This window comes from Rhinoraja longicauda, chromosome 2, assembly GCF_053455715.1.
Source record: "Rhinoraja longicauda isolate Sanriku21f chromosome 2, sRhiLon1.1, whole genome shotgun sequence".
In the NCBI taxonomy this organism is placed as follows: Eukaryota; Metazoa; Chordata; class Chondrichthyes; order Rajiformes; family Arhynchobatidae; genus Rhinoraja; species Rhinoraja longicauda.
The window spans coordinates 112867614-112886905 of record NC_135954.1 but is presented as its reverse complement, the minus strand read 5'-3'; the positions used below and the strand labels follow the sequence as shown (position 1 = coordinate 112886905).

Here is a 19292-nt window from a genome sequence, read left to right as displayed (position 1 = left end):
GAAGGGGGAGGGGACAGAGGGACAGAGGAACTATCTGAAGTTGGAGAAGTCAATGTTCATACCGCTGGGGTGTAAACTACCCAAGCGAAATATGAGGTGCTGTTCCTCCAATTTGCACTGGGACTCACTCTGACAATGGAGGAGGCCCAGGACAGAAAGGTCAGATTGGGAATGGGAGGGGGAGTTGAAGTGCTGAGCCACCGGGAGATCAGGTTGGTTAAGACGGACTGAGCAAAGGTGTTGAGTGAAACGATCGCTGAGCCTGCGCTTGGTCTCGCCGATGTAGAGAAGTTGACATCTGGAGCAGCGGATACAGTAGATGAGGTTGGAGGAGGTGCAGGTGAACCTCTGCCTCACCTGGAAAGACTGTTTGGGTCCTTGGATGGAGTCGAGGGGGGAGGTAGAGGGACAGGTGTTGCATCTCCTGCGGTTGCAGGGGAAAGTGCCCGGGGATGGGGTGGTTTGGGTGGGAAGGGATGAGTGGACCAGGGAGTTGCGGAGGGAATGGTCTCTGCGGAAAGCAGGGAGATTGGTGTCCTAACACCATGCTACTAAGCTCTCTATCTCCCTCCTGGCTGTGGATTGACTGATCATTTCCAGGTCAGCCTGGTGTAGAGATGTGGTGGGAGGTTGTGGCGTTCCAGTGAGCCTTGTCCTTGGGCTTGGCAGGTGCTGTGGGAGACGCCCTGGTAAGTTGATGCAAAGCATCTTCAGTAGGCAGTGCCCACTTCAGCACAGTTCAGCGGAGGAGGTACAGGTGGTGTTTTCTCCTGGATGGCACTGAGCTATTTTGAATGTTTAGTTTAGTTTTGAGATACAGCGCAGAAACAAGCCCTCCGGGTCCGCGCTGACCAGCGATCCCCGCACACTAACACTATCCTACACCCACTAGGGACAATTTACATGTATACCAAGCCAATTGACCTTCAAACCTGGTACGTCTTTGAAGTTTGTACGTTCTCCCCGTGACCTGCGTGGGTTTTCTCCGAGATCTTCGGTTTCCTCCCACACTCCAAAGACGTACAGGTTTGTAGGATAATTGGCTTGATAATTGTAAATTAAAAAAATTGTCCCTAGTGTGTGTAGGATAGCGTTAGTGTGCGGGGATCGCTGGTCGGCGCGGACCCGGTGGGCCGAAAGGGCCTGTTTCCGCGCTGTATCTCTAAACTAAACCAAATCCTCTCCGTCTCCCTACATTCCCTCATCTGGCTTCACATTTCGCCGCCCTTCAGTCTGTTTGTCTCAAACCTTCGGTTCTCATCTCTGGCCATTGTTCCTGCCATCTGCCTCTCAGAAACCCCCCTCACCTGTGTCCACCTATTACCTGCAACGTTTTGTCCCACCTCTCTTTTTCAGCTCCCCCCCCTCCCCACGACAATCAGTCTTGAAGGATCCCGACCCAAAACGTCTCCTATCCGTGTTCACCACAGATGCTACCTGACCCACATTTTGTGTCCTCTCGCGTAGACAAGCATCTGTAACTCCTTGTTTCTGCTGACGTAGATGGTCCTCAGCATGTTAATGGGTGGAGGAAATTTGGCGGGAATGTTGAGGTTTTGGTGCGTTTGTTGAAGGATATTCCATGTGACCAACCAGCGGTATCTGTTCCCCCTTTGGTATCTTTAAGTGGACGATATTAAGTGTGAACCAACTAACGCTGCCACAGTTTGCAGGCTCACTAAAATGAAAGATTGGAAAGACTGGGCTTGTATTCACTGGAGTTTAGAAGAATGTGAGGGAATCTTACAGAGACGTATAAAATTATAAAAGGACTGGACAAACGAGATGCAGGAACATTATTTCCTGCATCTAGCTTGTCCAGTCCTTTTATAATTTTATACGTCTCTTTAAGATCCCCTCTCATCCTTCTGAACTCCAGTGAATACAAGCCCAGTCTTTCCAATCTTTCCTCGTATGACAGTCCCGCCATCCCGGGGATTAACCTGGTGAACCTACGCTGCACAGCCTCAATAGCAAGGACGTCCTTCCTCAGATGAGGAACCTGGCGTGTGTTTCCATGGCTAATGATGTTATGTTCTTCTTTGCCAGGTGTTGCGATCAGCACATACGCCAAGTACTGCTACCGCAAACTGCAAAAATCAGCTCTGACTGGAGCAAAGAAGGTAACTCTGTCTGCTCACTCTTTGTCCTGATATGAATTGTATGCATTGCTCGGACAAATTTGTGTTTTTTCATGTCTTCATGCCCAAATTCCTTTCTCTCGAACGTCAGAGGCTAAGGGGAGGACTGATGGACGTGTACAAAAATGATGAGAGGCGCAGATAGGGTAGACAGTCAGAACCTCTCTCCCAGGGTGGACATGTCCAATGCTGGCGGGCACAGCCGTAAGGTGAGAGGAGGAAAGTTTAATGGAGACTGGACGACCCGTGGAACCGTTGGGTCCCTGTTGTGGAGCCATGGGCGGGTGAGGGGGGAGAGGGAAGGGGAGAGGGGGCCACTCATCCCGGCCCCGGGCGGCCATCGCGATGGCCAGAGCGAGCCGTGGACCCGTTGGGTGGAAACCTCACCTGCAGCGGCAGCTCGACGGCGACGGCCATCTTGTTTGACCCTCTGCCGCCGCGCTGCACCATGGGAGGAAGGTCAGGCGCGGGGCACGCCGGGACGGGCGCTGGGGGGGGAAGCGCATTTATTAAAGTTTATTAAGTTAATTGCTTTTAAAATGTAACAAAACCTGATCATTCGAGACCGCAGGGGGATGGTGAGCAAGATGGGCCTAAAATTGTTGCACTATCGTGTACCGTTTTGGCTGTATTTCGGGAACATGTATACATACAAGATGAGAGTTTTAGTAATATATATACTAGACCAGCTGGACCCGTTGGGCCCAAACCTCTTCTGCATTGGTGCAGCACCCTCTCCATCTCCTCTCCATCTCCCCTCCCTCCCCCTCCCTCCCCATCTCCCTCCCTCCCTCCCTCCCTCCCTCCCCCTCCCTCCCTCCTCCCCCTCCCTCCCCCCTCCCTCCCTCCTCCCCCTCCCTCCCTCCTCCCCCTCCCTCCCTCCTCCCCCTCCCTCGCCCCCCACCTCCTCCCCCTCCCTCCCCCCTCCCTCTACCTCCCCCCTTCCCTCCCTCCCTCCCTCCCTCCTCCCCCTCCCTCCCTCCTCCCCCTCCCTCCCCCCTCCCCCCTCCCTCCCTCCTCCCCTCCCTCCCTCCTCCCCCTCCCTCCCTCCTCCCCCTCCCTCGCCCCCCACCTCCTCCCCCTCCCTCCCCCCCTCCTCTACCTCCCCCCTTCCCCTCCCCCCACTCGTTCCCCCTCAAGCCCCCCTTATCCTCCCTCCCTCCCTCCCCCCTTCCCTCCACCCCCACTCGTTCCCCCTCAAGCCCCCCTTATCATCCCTCCCTCCCCCCTTCCCTCCACCCCCCTCCCTCCCCCTCCCCACTTCCCCTCCCCTTCACTCCTTCCCCCCTCAACCCCCCCTTATCCTCCCTCCTCCCCCTTCTCTCCACCCCCTCCCTCCCTCCCTTCCTCCCCCCCTTCCACCCCCTCCCTCCCTCCCTAGGAGATAGATTTAAACCTTAAAATGTGAATAACTTTTAAAATATAACACCGATTTCAATGAAACTTCTTCCATTAGCACCAAAGGGACGACGGTGAGTAAGTTGGGCCTAAAATTGTTGCGCTATCGTGTACCGTTTTGGCTGTAGTTCTGGAACAAACAAACAAACGGGAGTTTTAGTAATATATGGATGTGCGGGGCAAGTTATTTACACAGAGTGGTGGGGTTCTGCAATGCATTGCCAGGGGTGGTGGAGGAGTCAGGTACCACGGTTGTGTTTATGAGGCTTTTGGACAGGCACGTGGAAGTGCAGGGAATGGGGGGAGATGGGTCATCTTGTTTGGGCACAAGCATTGTGGGCCGTGCCACAGTACACCGTTTTACATTCTCAGCTAACACTTGGAAAGTCAAAGCTGCCAAAGAGTTGGAAGGGCTGTGCCGGAAGGAGCCGCAGAAGCTGGCGTACACCGAAGATCGGCACAAGATGCTGGAGTAACTCCGCGGGACAGTCAGCATTCGGATGCAGAGATCCCGCTGAGCTACTCCAGCACTTTGTGCCCATCAGAGGTTTGGAAGGGTCCTCACTGTGAGGGAGAGGAAAAGGAAGATGGATGAAAGATGTTTGGTTTTGAGACGGGATTAGCTCCCAATAGCGGATGGTGTGAATGCCAACTTGGTCAAGGGGCCCCACTCTCCATTCCGATTCAGTACACGGTGTGAATCGGAAGTGGTCTGACCGTGTTAACTCTGGTTTTGTGAGGCACCCGCTGTATTCTGCCTAACTACTTGGATGAAATGGTACATTTATACTGAGTGGCAGGGTTGAGTTCCTGATAGATCTGCTGACACGATGTGACAATAGACAATAGGTACAGGAGGAGGCCATTCGGCCCTTCGAGCCACCACCGCCATTCAATGTGATCATGGCTGATCATTCTCAATCAGTACCCCGTTCCTGCCTTCTCCCCATACCCCCTGACTCCGCTATCCTTAAGAGTTCTATCCAGCTCTCTCTTGAATGCATCCAGAGAATTGGCCTCCACTGCCTTCTGAGGCAGAGAATTCCACAGATTCAAAACTCTCTGACTGAAAATGTTTTTCCTCATCTCAGTTCTAAATGGCCTACCCCTTATTCTTAAACTGTGGCCCCTGGTTCTGGACTCCCCCAACATTGGGAACATGTTTCCTGCCTCTAACGTGGCAAACCCCTTAATAATCTTATACGTTTCGATAAGATCTCCTCTCATCCTTCTAAATTCCAGTGTATACAAGCCTAGTCACTCCAGTCTTTCAACATATGATAGTCCCGCCATTCCGGGAATTAACCTAGTAAACCTACGCTGCACGCCCTCAATAGCAAGAATATCCTTCCTCAAATTTGGAGACCAAAACTGCACACAGTATTCCAGGTGCGGTCTCACTAGGGCCCTGTACAACAGCAGAAGGACCTCTTTGCTCCTATACTCAACTCCTCTTGTTATGAAGGCCAACATTCCATTAGCTTTCTTCACTGCCTGCTGTTTCAAAGTGCCATGCAGACAGTCAGAGAGAGCGACCTTCCGGGGAGAAGGCAGGAGAATGGGGTTAGGAGGGAGAGATCGATCAGCCATGATTGAGTGGCGGAGCAGACTTGATGGGCCGAATGGCCTCATTCTTCTCCTCCTCCCTAATGACCTGATGACGGTCTCCGACTTTGGAAAGCGTTACCTCCCCTTGGACCCTTGCGTAACTCAGCTGTTACGTGAGGCAGAAACGGAAGTGCTATTGCACACAGGTAAATTTACTGTTCGACGCGGTCGCGGGGAGAAGGTACAAACTCCGTACCGACAGCGCCCGTAGTTTCTCAAACTACTAGTTACTAGTGCCGTTGCAGATTGAACCCGGGTCTCCAGCGCTGTAAGGCAGCAACTCTACCGCTGCGCCACTGTGCCGCCCTTAATTATCTGCTAACAGCCCCTCTCCCAATCAACCTGTCCACGTTCCCGTCTAATGCCATCAAAATTTATCTTGTGCCAATTTAGGACTTTTACTGGTAGACCAATCCTATCTTTTTCCCTCATTTTTCCCTGTCCATGAAAATCAAAAATGAACACTGTACCTTCCTGAAGTCTGAAGCAAAACTCAGCCGTTCAAGGTTTCAGGGTCAGTTTATTGTCACACGTACCAATTAAGGTACAGTGAAATTTGAGTTCCCATACAGCTGTACTAAGTGAAAAGCAACAAGACATGCAGCCACATGAAATAAAAGTTAACATGAACGTCCACCACAGCGGATTCCACACTCCTCACTGTGATGGAAGGCAAAAAAAGTTCAATCAACTTCCTCTTTGTTCACCCGCGGTCGGGGCTGTTGAAGCTCTCTCCGCGGCATGGAGCTCCCGAGACCGTGGGCTTCACGTTGTTAAAGTCCACAGGCCCCGCGCTTGGAGCGTCGATCCCCGGCAAAGAGATCGCAAGCTCCATGATGCTAAAGTCCCGTGGACTCCCGCCGCTTGGAGCGCCGGGCCGGTCTCCAGGAAAGGCCGCCAACTCCACGATGTTAGGCCGCAGTGGGGACGGAGATACGATACGGAGAAAAATCGCATCTCCGTCGAGGTAAGAGATTGGAAAAAAGTCTCCCCCAATTCTCCCCCCACCCCCCACATAAAACAAATCAAGGAACACGTACTAAAAATAACACAAAGAAGAAAGGACAGACAGACTGTTGGCGAGGCACCCACTGCAGGTGGCGCCACCTGGTGTTGACTCTTGCCACAGATACTGCCTGACCTGCCGATTTTCTTCACTACATTTTCGACATTTTGTTCCAGGATTCTAATTGCAGGAATCCTCACGATCACCCAGCCGAGAAAATCAATTTCAAAACACATCAGGAGTTAGAGCCTGTTGGGGTGAACTGAACCCTGGACTCTACTCAGTTTAGTCTTAGAAACACAGCATGGAAACAGGTCCTTCAGCCCACTAAGTCCACACCGACCATCGATCACACTAATCCTATGTTATCCCACTTTCTCATCCACTCCCGAGACACGTCAGGGTTTTTTTTTAAGCAGCCAATTAATCTACAAACCTGTGCGTCTTTGGGATGTGGGAGGAAACCGGAGCACCCGGACTCTACAAAGTCAGCAGCTAAGGTCAGGATCAAACTTAATTGGACTTTGATGGACTTTATCTTGCACAAACTCTTGTACCCTTTCCCCTTTATCTGTGCACTGTGGACGGCTTGATTGTATTCATCTGTAGTCTTTGACTGGATTGGCACGCAATCAAAAGCTGTTCGCTGTACCTCGGCACACGTGACAATAGTAAACTGAACAGAACTGTTAACATATAACAACATATAACATATAACAACTACAGCATGGAAACAGGCCTGTCCGGCCCTACCAGTCCACGCCGACCATTCTCCCTGACCTAGTCTCATCTACCTGCTCTCAGACCATAACCCTCCAATCCCCTCCTATCCATATACCTATCCAATTTACTCTTAAATAATAAAATCGAGCCAGCCTCCACCACTTCCACCGGAAGCCCATTCCATACAGCCACAACCCTCTGAGTAAAGAAGTTCCCCCTCATGTTACCCCTAAACCTTTGTCCCTCAATTCTGAAGCTATGTCCCCTTGTTGGAATCTTCCCCACTCTCAAAGGGAAAAGCCTACCCACGTCAACTCTGTCCGTCCCTCTCATAATTTTAAAAACCTCTATCAAGTCCCCCCTCAACCTTCTACGCTCCAAAGAATAAAGACCCAACCTGTTCAACCTCTCTCTGTAGCCTAAGTGCTGAAACCCAGGCAACATTCTAGTAAATCTCCTCTGTACCCTCTCCATTTTGTCGACATCCTTCCTATAATTTGGCGACCAGAACTGCACACCATACTCCAGATTCGGCCTCACCAATGCCCTGTACAATTTCAACATTACATCCCAACTTCTATACTCGATGCTCTGATTTATAAAGGCAAGCATACCAAACGCCTTCTTCACCACCCTATCCACATGAGATTCCACCTTCAGGGAACAATGCACAGTTATTCCCAGATCCCTCTGTTCCACTGCATTCCTCAATTCCCTACCATTTACCCTGTACGTCCTATTTTGATTTGTCCTACCAAAATGCAGCACCTCACACTTATCAGCATTAAACTCCATCTGCCATCTTTCAGCCCACCCTTCCAAAAGGCCCAAGTCTCTCTGTAGACTTTGAAAATCTACCTCACTATCAACTATTCCACCTATCTTAGTATCATCTGCATATTTACTAATCCAATTTGCCACACCATCATCCAGATCATTAATGTAAATGACAAACAACAGTGGACCCAACACAGATCCTTGGGGCACTCCACTAGACACTGGCCTCCAACCTGACATACAATTGTCAACCGTTACCCTCTGGTATCTCCCATTCAGCCATTGTTGAATCCATCTTGCAACCTCACTATTAATACCCAACGATTTAACCTTCTTAATCAACCTTCCATGTGGAACCTTGTCAAATGCCTTACTGAAGTCCATATAGACAACATCCACAGCCTTGCCCTTATCAATTTCCCTGGTAACCTCTTCAAAAAATTCAAGAAGATTAGTCAAACATGACCTTCCAGGCACAAATCCATGTTGACTGTTTCTAATCAGGCCTTGATTATCCAAATAATTATATATATTGTCCCTAAGTATCTTTTCCATTAATTTTCCCACCACAGACGTCAAACTAATAGGTCTATAATTGCTAGGTTTACTTTTAGAACCTTTTTTAAACAAAGGCACAACATGCGCAATGCGCCAATCTTCCGGCACCATCCCTGTTTCTAATGACGTTTGAAATATTTCCGTCATAGCCCCTGCTATTTCTGCACTAACTTCCCTCAATGTCCTAGGGAATATCCTATCAGGACCTGGAGACTTATCCACTTTTATATTCTTCAAAAGTGTCCGTACCTCCTCTTCTTTAATCCTCCTAATTTCCATCACTACTCTACTTGTTTCGCTTACCTCACATAATGCAATATCCTTCTCCTCGGTAAATACCGAAGAAAAGAAATTGTTTAATATCTCCCCCATTTCTTCCGGCTCAGCACATAGCTTTCCACTCTGACTCTCTAATGGACCAATTTTATCCCTCACTATCCTTTTGCTATTGACATATCTGTAGAACCCCTTGGGGTTTACTTTTACATTACTTGCCAAAGCAGCCTCATATCTTTTTTTCGCTTTTCTAATTTCCTTTTTAAGATTCCTTTTACATTCTTTATATTCCTCAAGAACCTCATTTACTCCCTGCCGCTTATATTTATTGTATATCTCCCTCTTTTTCCGAACCAAGTGTCCAATTTCCCTGGAAAACCACGGCTCTTTCAAATTATTATTCTTTCCTTTCCACCGAACAGGGACATAAAGACTCTGTACTCTCAAAATTTCACCTTTAAATATCCTCCATTTCTCTATTATATCCTTTTCATAAAACAACAATTTCCATTTCCCTGGCATCGTGAGGCAGCAGATCTAACCAGTGTACCAACACGTTGCCCCTGTTTGTTGAGTTAGTTTTAGAGTCATGGACTTTAACTTGCTGGAGGCTTGACAGTTAATCCAAACTGCCTGGAATTAAGAAGTAGAAACAAGGAACTGCAGTTGTACAGGGTCCTGGTGAGGCCACATCTGGAATATTGTGTGCAGTTTTGGTCTCCTAATTTGAAGAAGGACGTCCTTGCTATTCCACAATTTAAGGCCACAGTTTAAGAATAAGGGGTAGGCCATTTAGAACTGAGATGAGGAAAAACTTTTTCAGTCAAAGAGTTGTGAATCTGTGGAATTCTCTGCCTCAAAAGGCAGTGGAGGCCAATTCTCTGAATGCATTCAAGAGAGAGCTAGATAGAGCTCTTAAGGATAGCGGAGTCAGGGGGTATGGGGAGAAGGCAGGATCGGGGTACTGATTGAGAATGATCAGCCATGATCACATTGAATGGCAGTGCTGGCTCAAAGGGCCAAATGGCCTCCTCCTGCACCTATTGTCTATTATCTATTGAGGCAGTGCAGCGTGGGTTCACCAGGTTAATCCCCGGGATGGTGGGACAGTCATGTGAGGAAAGATTGAAAAGACTAGACTTGTATTCACTGGAGTTTAGAAGGATGAGAGGGGATCTTATAGAGACATATCAAATTATAAAAGGACTGGACAAGCTAGATGCAGGAAAAATATTCCCAATGTCGGGGGAGACCAGAACCAGGGGCCACAGTCTTAGAATAAAGGGGAGGCCATTTAAAACTGAGGTGAGAAGGAACTTTTTCACCCCGAGAGTTGTGAATTTGTGGAATTCTCTGCCACATAGAGCAGTGGAGGCCAAATCACTGGATGGATTTAAGAGAGAGTTAGATAGAGCTCTGGGGGCTAGTGGAATCAAGGGATATGGGGAGAAGGCAGGCACGGGTTATTGATTATGGATGATCAACCATGATCACAATGAATGGCGGTGCTGGCTCGAAGGGCCGAATGGCCTCCTCCTGCACCTATTTTCTATGTTTCTATGTTTCTATGTGTTGGTTTACAAAAAAAAGGACACAAAGTGCTGGAGTAACCTCAGGCAGAGAATCCTGTAGAAAGATCCCGATCCCGATCCCGACTGGCAGCATCTCTGGAGAGGAGGAATGGGTGACGTTTCAGGTCGAGATCCTTCTTCAGATGTTACCTATGCATGTTCTCCACAGATGCTGCATGACCCGCTGAGCTACTCCAGCATTATGTGTCCTGCCTAGGGTTGCTAACTTCCTCACTCCCAAATACGGGACAAGGTGACGTCACCGATCCCGCGCCCCACGTGACCTCACCCAGCCAGCGGCCACGAGCTCCCGCTCCACCAATGGCGGCTGCCCGGGCTGGGAGGCGGGTTGCTACGCAACCTCCATTAGGTGGCGCCCAAGCCTACACTATCAGGGATTGCAGCGCCCCCCGGGCTACCGTGTTCTGGCCTACTGTGTCCGGGCCTACAATGTCCGGGCCTACAGTGTCCGGGCCTACAGTGTCGGGGCCTACAGTGTCCGGGCCTACAGTATCCGGGCCTACAGTGTCGGGGCCTACAGTATCCGGGCCTACAGTGTCCGGGCCTACAGTGTCCAGGCCTACAGTGTCGGGACCTACAGTGTCCAGGCCTACAGTGTCGGGACCTACAGTGTCCGGGCCTACAGTGTCCAGGCCTACAGTGTCGGGGCCTTCAATGTCCAGGCCTACAGTGCCGTCCGGGCTTAATACGGGACTTAGGCAGACCTCTACGGGACAAAACAATTTAGCCCAAAATACGGGATGTCCTGGCTAATACGGGACAGTTGTCAACCCTAGTCCTGCCTCAAGCTGTGGAGCTGATTGTGGAAGGGGTATTGAGGAAGGGGAACCGCATAAACTGCTCCCTGTTGCCATGTGTGTTGGGGGAGGGTGTTCCGTTGGCCCTTCCACTCGCTGGATTCAACGGAAGGCTGTCCTCTCCTTCTGCAGATACGACCTGTGATCCCACACGCCACACTTCAAGTGCCAGCCTTGCGCACATCAAACAGGAGAAAGTGATTGCACAGCCCGGCCTGGGAGTTGCTTTAATCTGCGTTCTTTACGGCCCCTTTAATGAGGAGTAAATGTCTCTTCCAACAGAACATGGGATTGCACGCCCAACCTCTGCTGTTTAATGCACTGATCAAAGCAGAGGTGGCAATTTAATGAGACACAATTTAGTGGATTTATTCGGCCCAGTTTAAGCCATTCATCTTGACAAGAAAGTATTTGCTGACTTTATTTCAAGCCAAAAATTATTTTACTGCCTTTTGTAAACTGCAGATGTTCAAAATACTTTCCGGGTCGTGGAGCTGTGCAGCACAGAAGCAGGCCCTTCGGCCCGCCTTGTCCATGCCGGCATAGAAACATAGAAAATAAGTGCAGGATGAGGCCATTCGGCCCTTCGAACCAGCATCGCCATTTATTGTGATCATGTATATATACACCGATCAGCCAAAACATTATGACCACTGACAGGCAAAGTGAATAACATTGATTATCGTGTTACAATGGCACCTGTCAGGGGGTGGGATATATTAGGCAGCAAGTGAACAGTCAGTTCTTGAAGTTGATGTGTTGGATGCAGGAGAAATGGGCAGGAGTAAAGACCTGAGTGACTTTGACAAGGGCCAAATTGTTATGGCCAGACGACTGGGTCAGAGCATCTCTGAAACGGCAAGGCTTGTGGGATGCTCCCGGTCAGCAGTGGTGAGTACCTACCGACAGTGGTCCGAGGAGGGACAAACCACAAACCGGCGACAGACAGGGTGTTGGGCGCCCAAGGCTCATCGATGCGCGAGGGCAACGAAGGCTATCCCATCTGATCCGAACCGACAGAAGGTCGACTGTGGCACAAGTCACAGAAAATAAGGGAACTGAAGGTAAAAGAGCAATTAGGATTCAGTGATCATAATATGATAAGTTTTAATCTACAAATTGAGAGGGAGAATGGAAAATCGGAAGTGTCAATATTACAGTATAGCAAAGGGAATTACAGAGGCATGAGGCAGGAGCTGGCCAGAATTGACTGGAAGGAGGGAAGACAATGGCAGGTATTCCTGGGAATAATGCAGAAGTTGCAGGATCAATTAATCCCAAAGAGGGGGAAAGATTCTAAGGGGAGTAAGAGACACCCGTGGCTGACAAGGGAAGTCAAGGACAGCATAAAAATAAAAGAGAAGTATAACATAGCAAAGAAGAGCTGGAAGCCAGAGGATTGGGACTCTTTTAAAGAGCAACAGAAGATAACTAAAAAGGCAATACGGGGAGAAAAGATGAGGTACGAGGGTAAACTAGCCAATAATATAAAGGAGGATAGTAAAAGTTTCTTTAGGTACGTGAAGAGAAAAAAAATAGTTAAGGCAAATATGGGTCCCTTGAAGACAGAAGCAGGGGAATTTATTATGGGGAACAAGGAAATGGCAGACGAGTTGAACCGGTACTTTGGATCTGTCTTCACTAAGGAAGATACAAACAATCTCCCAGATGTTCTAGTGGCCAGAGATCCTAGGGTGACGGAGGAACTGAAGGAAATCCACATGAGGCAGGAAATGGTGTTGGGTAGACTGATGGGACTGAAGGCTGATAAATCCCCAGGGCCTGATGGTCTGCATCCCAGGGTACTTAAGGAGGTGGCTCTAGAAATCGTGGACGCATTGGTGATCATTTTCCAATGTTCTATAGATTCATATCAGTTCCTGTGGATTGGAGGGTAGCTAATGTTATCCCACTTTTTAAGAAAGGAGGGAGAGAGAAAACAGGAAATTCTAGACCAGTTAGTCTGACATCAGTTGTGGGGAAGATGCTGGAGTCAATTATAAAAGACGAAATTGCGGAGCATTTGGATAGCAGTAACAGGATCGTTCCGAGTCAGCATGGATTTACGAAGGGGAAATCATGCTTGACTTATCTTCTGGAATTTGGAAGGATCTGGAGGATGTAACTAGGAAAATGGACAGGGGAGAGCCGGTGGATGTAGTGTACCTTGACTTTCAGAAAGCCTTCGACAAGGTCCCACATAGGAGATTAGTGGGCAAAATTAGAGCACATGGTATTGGGGGTAGGGTACTGACATGGATAGAAAATTGGTTGGCAGACAGAAAGCAAAGAGTGGGGATAAATGGGTTCCTTTCAGAATGGCAGGCAGTGACTAGCAAGGCTCGGTGCTGGGACCGTAGCTATTTACAATATACATTAATGACTTGGATGATGAGATTAAAAGTAACATTAGCAAATTTGCAGATGACACAAAGTTGGGTGGCAGTGTGAACTGTGAGGAAGATGCTATGAGGTTGCAGGGTGACGTGGACAGGTTGTGTGAGTGAGCGGATGCATGGCAGATGCAGTTTAATGTGGATAAATGTGAGGTTATCCACTTTGGTGGTAAGAATAGGAAGGCAGATTATTATCTGAATGGTGTCAAGTTAGGAAAAGGGGACATGCAACGAGATCTTGGTGTCCTAGTGCATCAGTCACTGAAAGGAAGCATGCAGGTACAGCAGGCAGTGAAGAAAGCCAATGGAATGTTGGCCTTCATAACAAGAGGAGTTGAGTATAGGAGCAAAGAGGTCCTTCTGCAGTTGTACAGGGCCCTAGTGAGACCACACCTGGAGTACTGTGTGCAGTTTTGGTCTCCAAATTTGAGGAAGGATATTCTTGCTATTGAGGGTGTGCAGCGTAGGTTCACTAGGTTAATTCCCGGAATGGCGGGACTGTCGTATGTTGAAAGATTGGAGCGACTAGGCTTCTATACACTGGAATTTAGACGGATGAGAGGGGATCTTATTGAAACATATAAGATTATTAAGGGATTGGACACGTTAGAGGCAGGAAACAGGTTCCCAATGTTGGGGGAGTCCAGAACCAGGGGCCACAGTTTAAGAATAAGGGGTAGGCCATTTAGAACGGAGATGAGGAAAAACTTTTTCAGTCAGAGAGTTGTAAATCTGTGGAATTCTCTGCCTCAGAAGGCAGTGGACGCCAATTCAGTGGATGCTTTCAAGAGAGAGCTAGATAGAGCTCTTAAGGATAGCGGAGTCAGGGGGTATGGGGAGAAGGCAGGAACGGGGTACTGATTGTGGATGATTAGCCATGATCGCATTGAATGGTGGAGCTGGCTCGAAGGGCCGAATGTCCTCCTCCTGCACCTATTGTCTATTTATTAGGAACCTGAGAGGAAACTTGTTCACTCAGAAGGTGGTGGGTACTTGGAACGTGCTGCCAGAGGAGGTAGTTGAGGCAGGTACTATAACACCATTTAAAATACATTTGGACATGCACATGGATAGTAATGGTTTAGACGAAAATAGATGCCAAACGTGGGCAGGTGGGACTCGGGTAGATGGGGCATCTTCGAACAGGTTGGGCTGAAGGGCTTGTTTCACTGCTGTATGACTCTAAGACTCTCTCTGTAACACTACAATAGAATACAATACAATATATCTTTATTGTCATTGTACAGGGCACAACGAGATTGGGAATGCGCCTTCCATACGATGCAATAGACAGTCCAGAGAAACAAAATTAGAACCAGTTAAAACAGTATAAAGTGCAATTGTGGCTGTGTGACGTGACCATCCGAAGGAGACAGTTCATGGAGGCACTCAGCAGGACCGGTTCATAGCAGCTATGGCCCTGGGGATGAAGCTGTTCCTGAGTCTGGAGGTGTGGGCGTAGAAGGCCTTGTATCGTCTTCCGGATGTTGGAAGTTCGAACAGACTATTGCAGGGAGTCTTTATAAATGCTGGTGGCTTTTCTGAGGCATCGTGTGTTGTAGATGCCCTCCAAGGCTGGTAGCTGTGTTCCGATAGTCCTCTGAGCTCTATGGACTACCCGCTGAAGAGCTCTCCTCTCTGCCTCCGTGCAGCTGAGACACCACACAGGGATGCCATGTGTTAGGATGCTCTCTATGGTGCAGCGGTAGAAGGTCGTCAGCAGCTGTTGGGGCAGACCAGACTTTTTCAGTGTTCTCAGGTAGAACAGTCGTTGCTGTGCCTTCTTGACCAGCGCAGCAGTGTTATTGGCCCATGTGAGGTCCTCCAAAATGTGAGTGCCCAGAAACTTGAAGCTGGACACTCTCTCCACACTGTCCCCGTTGATAAAGATCGGGGCGTATTCCCCGTTGTGTGACCTCCTGAAGTTGATGATCAGCTCCTTGGTCTTGGTGGTATTTAGGGACAGGTTGTTAACTGAGCACCAGTCCGCCAGGTTCTGCACCTCCGCTCTGTAGTTTGTTTCATCACCGTTGGTGATAAGCCCGATCACCGTTGTGTCGTCTGCAAACTTAACAATGGTGTTGGTGTCGAATGCAGGAACACAGTCGTGTGTGAATAGGGAGTAGAGCATGGGGTTCAAAACACAGCCCTGTGGTGTGCCGGTACTCAGGGTGATAGTGGAGGACAGGTGCGGGCCCATTCTCACTGCCTACGGTCGCTCCAGCAAGAAGTCCAGGATCCAGTCGCATAATGACGAGCTGAGGCCTAAATTCCACCATCAGATTGTACTGCTTTATCTTCTCCACATCACTGCCAGCCATGGTTAGGCAGAGGTTCACTTGCACCTCCTCCAACCTCGTCTACAGTATCCGTTGTTCAAGATGTGGACTCTTATACATCAGCGAGACCAAACGCAGGCTGGGCGATCGTTTCGCGGAACACCTTCGCTCAGCCCGCGTTTTTTTATTCATGTCATCACACAGCTGTTTGCCAATCGCGAGCAGATTTTATTGCCACGTGGTTGGCCTCTGCAAGATCCTTTACAGTGCGTGTGCCATGCAGCATGTCCACAGCTCAGGAGATGTTCCATAGTCTGGAGGCCCCGTCCACACTCGCAGTCTGCTGCATCTTCAGTATATCCCCACTTCAGGACGTTCGGTTTGCTCCTCCCCACGCCTGTCTGCAGTCTGTTGAGACGGCGCCAGGGAGCAGAGGGTGGTCATGGAGGGGGTGTCTCTCATCCTCGGATTGTCTGAGGCGTTCTTTTTGACTGGCTACAGCTCTTCTGAGTCCAGGAGGTTCAATGCCAGAGAGAACCTAGCTGATCTCCCGGCTGCTGGACACTTTAATTCTCCTTCCCATTCCCACACTGACCTTTCTGTCCTCGGTCTCCTCCATTGTCAGAGTGAGGCTCAACGCAAATTGGAGGAACAGCACCTCATATTTCGCTTGGGCAGCTTACAGCCCAGTGGTATGAATATTGATTTCTCCCACTTCAGGTAGCCCCGGCATTCCCTCTCTCTCTATCCCTCCCCCACCCAAGTCGCACCAGCTTCTCATTTTCACCCAACAGCTAACAATGGCCTGTTTCCTTTATCATCGTTACTTTTTTGCACATCTTTCATTCATTGTTCTTTATTTCTCCACATCACACCGTCTATATCTCTCGTTTCCCTTATCCCTTTGCAGTGGAGGCCAATTCTCTGAATGCATTCAAGAAAGAGGTAGATAGAGCTCTTAAGGATAGCGGAGTCAGGGGGTATGGGGAGAAGGCAGGAACGGGGTACTGATTGAGAATGATCAGCCATGATCACATTGAATGGCGGTGCTGGCTCGAAGGGCCAAATGGCCTCCTCCTGCACCTATTGTCTATTGACTTAACCAGTCTGAAGAAGGGTCTCGACCCGAAACGTCACCCATTCCTTCTCTCCAGAGATGCTGCCTGTCCCACTGAGTTACTCCAGCTTTTTGTCTCTCTGGTTACTCTCTCCACTCTTCTCTCCCCAACCCAATCTGTCGACCCATCATCCCCTGGATCACAGCCTCGCTGCCGGCTCTTGCCCCACCTTGTCCCCTCACCTCTCTCCACGTTCAATCTCCTCTCTACTGTATAAAGAAGGATCCTGACCCTAAACATCATCTGTCCATTTCCCTGCACAGAGTTCCTCCAGCAGTTTATTTTCAACAAGAGGAGTTATTGGCTTCACACAGTGGCCATGAAGTGCTTCCCTGGAGGCCTGTTTGTGTGTCTATGCCATTTGATCTCTCCCTGTACTGCAATGCATATTTAACAACCACAGCCTCTCATTCAGCTCTGAGCCCAACATCGCCCTGGTCTGTCTGCGCCGGATCCACGGTGCTGATTTAACTCCTGGCTCCACTCCTTTCTCCGCCTCTTCAAAACACACGGTTTCCCACATTTTACACCAACCCTTTCTCTTCTCGTTGCTTCTCATTTCTCCCTCTGTCCTCTCAAATCTCGTGTCCTCTCTTCCCCCCCCCCCCCCCCCCCCAGAAATAACAGTGAGATGATGACCCCATTTCAGAGAACAGCAGGATTAAGGGACACATCCTCGAGTGAGATGCCGTCTGCAGTCTTGTGCCATTGTCTGTTCCTGTGGTGATGTATCAGATGAGCCTCTGCACTCTGACACTGTGCGAGGTTTATACACAGGCCACAGCACAACAGGACAGGCAGCAACAGCAGACTTGAAGAAGCCAGCATCTGTAATCCCTTGTGCCTCCACAGGGGATATAAACAGTCAGTTGAAACGATGTTCTCTGATGGAGGGAATCACGAACAAGGCAGTACAGTCATCTGAAATTATCTCTCCCATGTGTCAATTGAAAGTTTACTTTAGAGATACAGCACAGAAACAGGCCCTTCGGCCCAACTAGTCCAGCGATCTCTGTACACGAACACTATCCGACGCACCAGGGACAATTTATCATCATTACCGAAGCCAATTAAAACCGACAAACCTGCGCGTCGTTGGAGTGTGGGAGGAAACCGGAGCGCCCGGAGAAAACGCACGCGGTCGCAGGGAGAATGTGCAAACTCTGTACAGACAGCACCCGTAGTCAGGATCAAACCCGGGCCCCTGGCGCTGTGAGGCAGCAACTCTACCGCTGCACCACCGTGCTGCCCCGGACTTAGATGGGTAGATTTTTGTAGGAAGGAACTGCAGGTACCTGTTTAAACGGAAGAGAGACACAAAAAGTCGGAGTAACTCAGCGGGACAGGCAGCATCTCTGGAGGGAGGGAATGGGTGACGTTTGGGGTCGAGACCCTTCTTCAGACTCGTTAGGGATAAGGGAAACGAGGGATATAGACGATAATGTAGAGAGGTAAAGAACAATGAATGAAAGAGTTTTGTTGGATGAGGGGCTGAGCAAATGCTGGGATGGACAGCAGGGACCTCCATTGCTACAATCTCCCGATACGGGCAAAAAACAAACTGCTGGAGGAACAGAAACAAGGAACTGCAGGTAATAGCTTACAAAAAAAAGACACAAAGTGCTGGAGTAACTCAGCGGGTCAGGCAGCATGTCAGGAGACATGGACAGCTGACGTGTCGGGACGGGACCCTTCTTCAGATTGCTGGTGGTACTCAACTCAGCGGGTCAGGCAGCATCTGTGCAAAGAATGAACAGATGACATTTTGGGTCAGACTGACTGAAGAAGGGCCACAACACGAAACGTCGTCCGTCACTTCCACTCTGAACAAGGTTCCCAACTCGAAACGTCACCTGTCCATCTCCCCCCACAGATGCCGCCTGACCCGCTGAGTTCCTCCAGCACTTTGTGTTTCTGCTGAAGAGTGCAGGGTTTGTGTTGACTTGTGTCTCCCTGTCTGGGGCTGAGTTGGGGCTTGGCTTAGGCCGAGTGTTGATTCCTCCCCACAACTGCCCGGCCCACGGACACATCCACACACGCACAGGTAGAGAGGCCCCGTGGCTAAACGAGCAGCCTACGTCAAAACCGGGGCGGTCACAGTGGTGCAGCGGTAGAGTTGCTGCCTCACAGCGAATGCAGCGCCGGAGACCCGGGTTCCATCCCGACCACGGGCGCTGTCTGCACGGAGTTTGTACGTTCCCCCCGTGGCCCGCGTGGGTTTTCTCCGAGATCTTCGGTTTCCTCCCACACGCCAAAGACGTTCAGGTTTGTTGGTTAATTGACTTGGTATAAATGTAAATTGTCCCTAGTGGGTGTAGCGTAGTGTTAGTTTGCGGGGATCGCTGGTCGGTGCGGACTCGGTGGGCCGAAGGGCCTGTTTCCATGCAGTATCTCCAAACTAAGCTACACTAAACTAAACTAAACCAAGGGGGAAATGAACACTTTCCTTTCAAATTAATAGCATCTAAATAGATGCATTGTCACAGCAAGGAAGTACATTAGCTGGGTTCCAATGTCCTGTAGAAGGCAAGGATTAAATTATTAAAAGGGAAAATGTGGGGAAACACTTGGCAGGTCAGGCAGCAACTGTGGAAAGAGAAACAGAGTTAACTTCAGACCAAAC

General features: G+C 49.5%; 1 protein-coding gene across 1 annotated transcript in view; it reads left to right on the top strand.

The window, feature by feature from the left end:
• The window catches only part of arhgap39 (Rho GTPase activating protein 39), a 418854-nt gene that overhangs the window by 356932 nt on the left and 42630 nt on the right, over positions 1–19292 (top strand). The window contains 1 exon segment of the mRNA XM_078426200.1: positions 2050–2123. Within this exon segment, the coding sequence (XP_078282326.1) occupies positions 2050–2123 (74 nt within the window).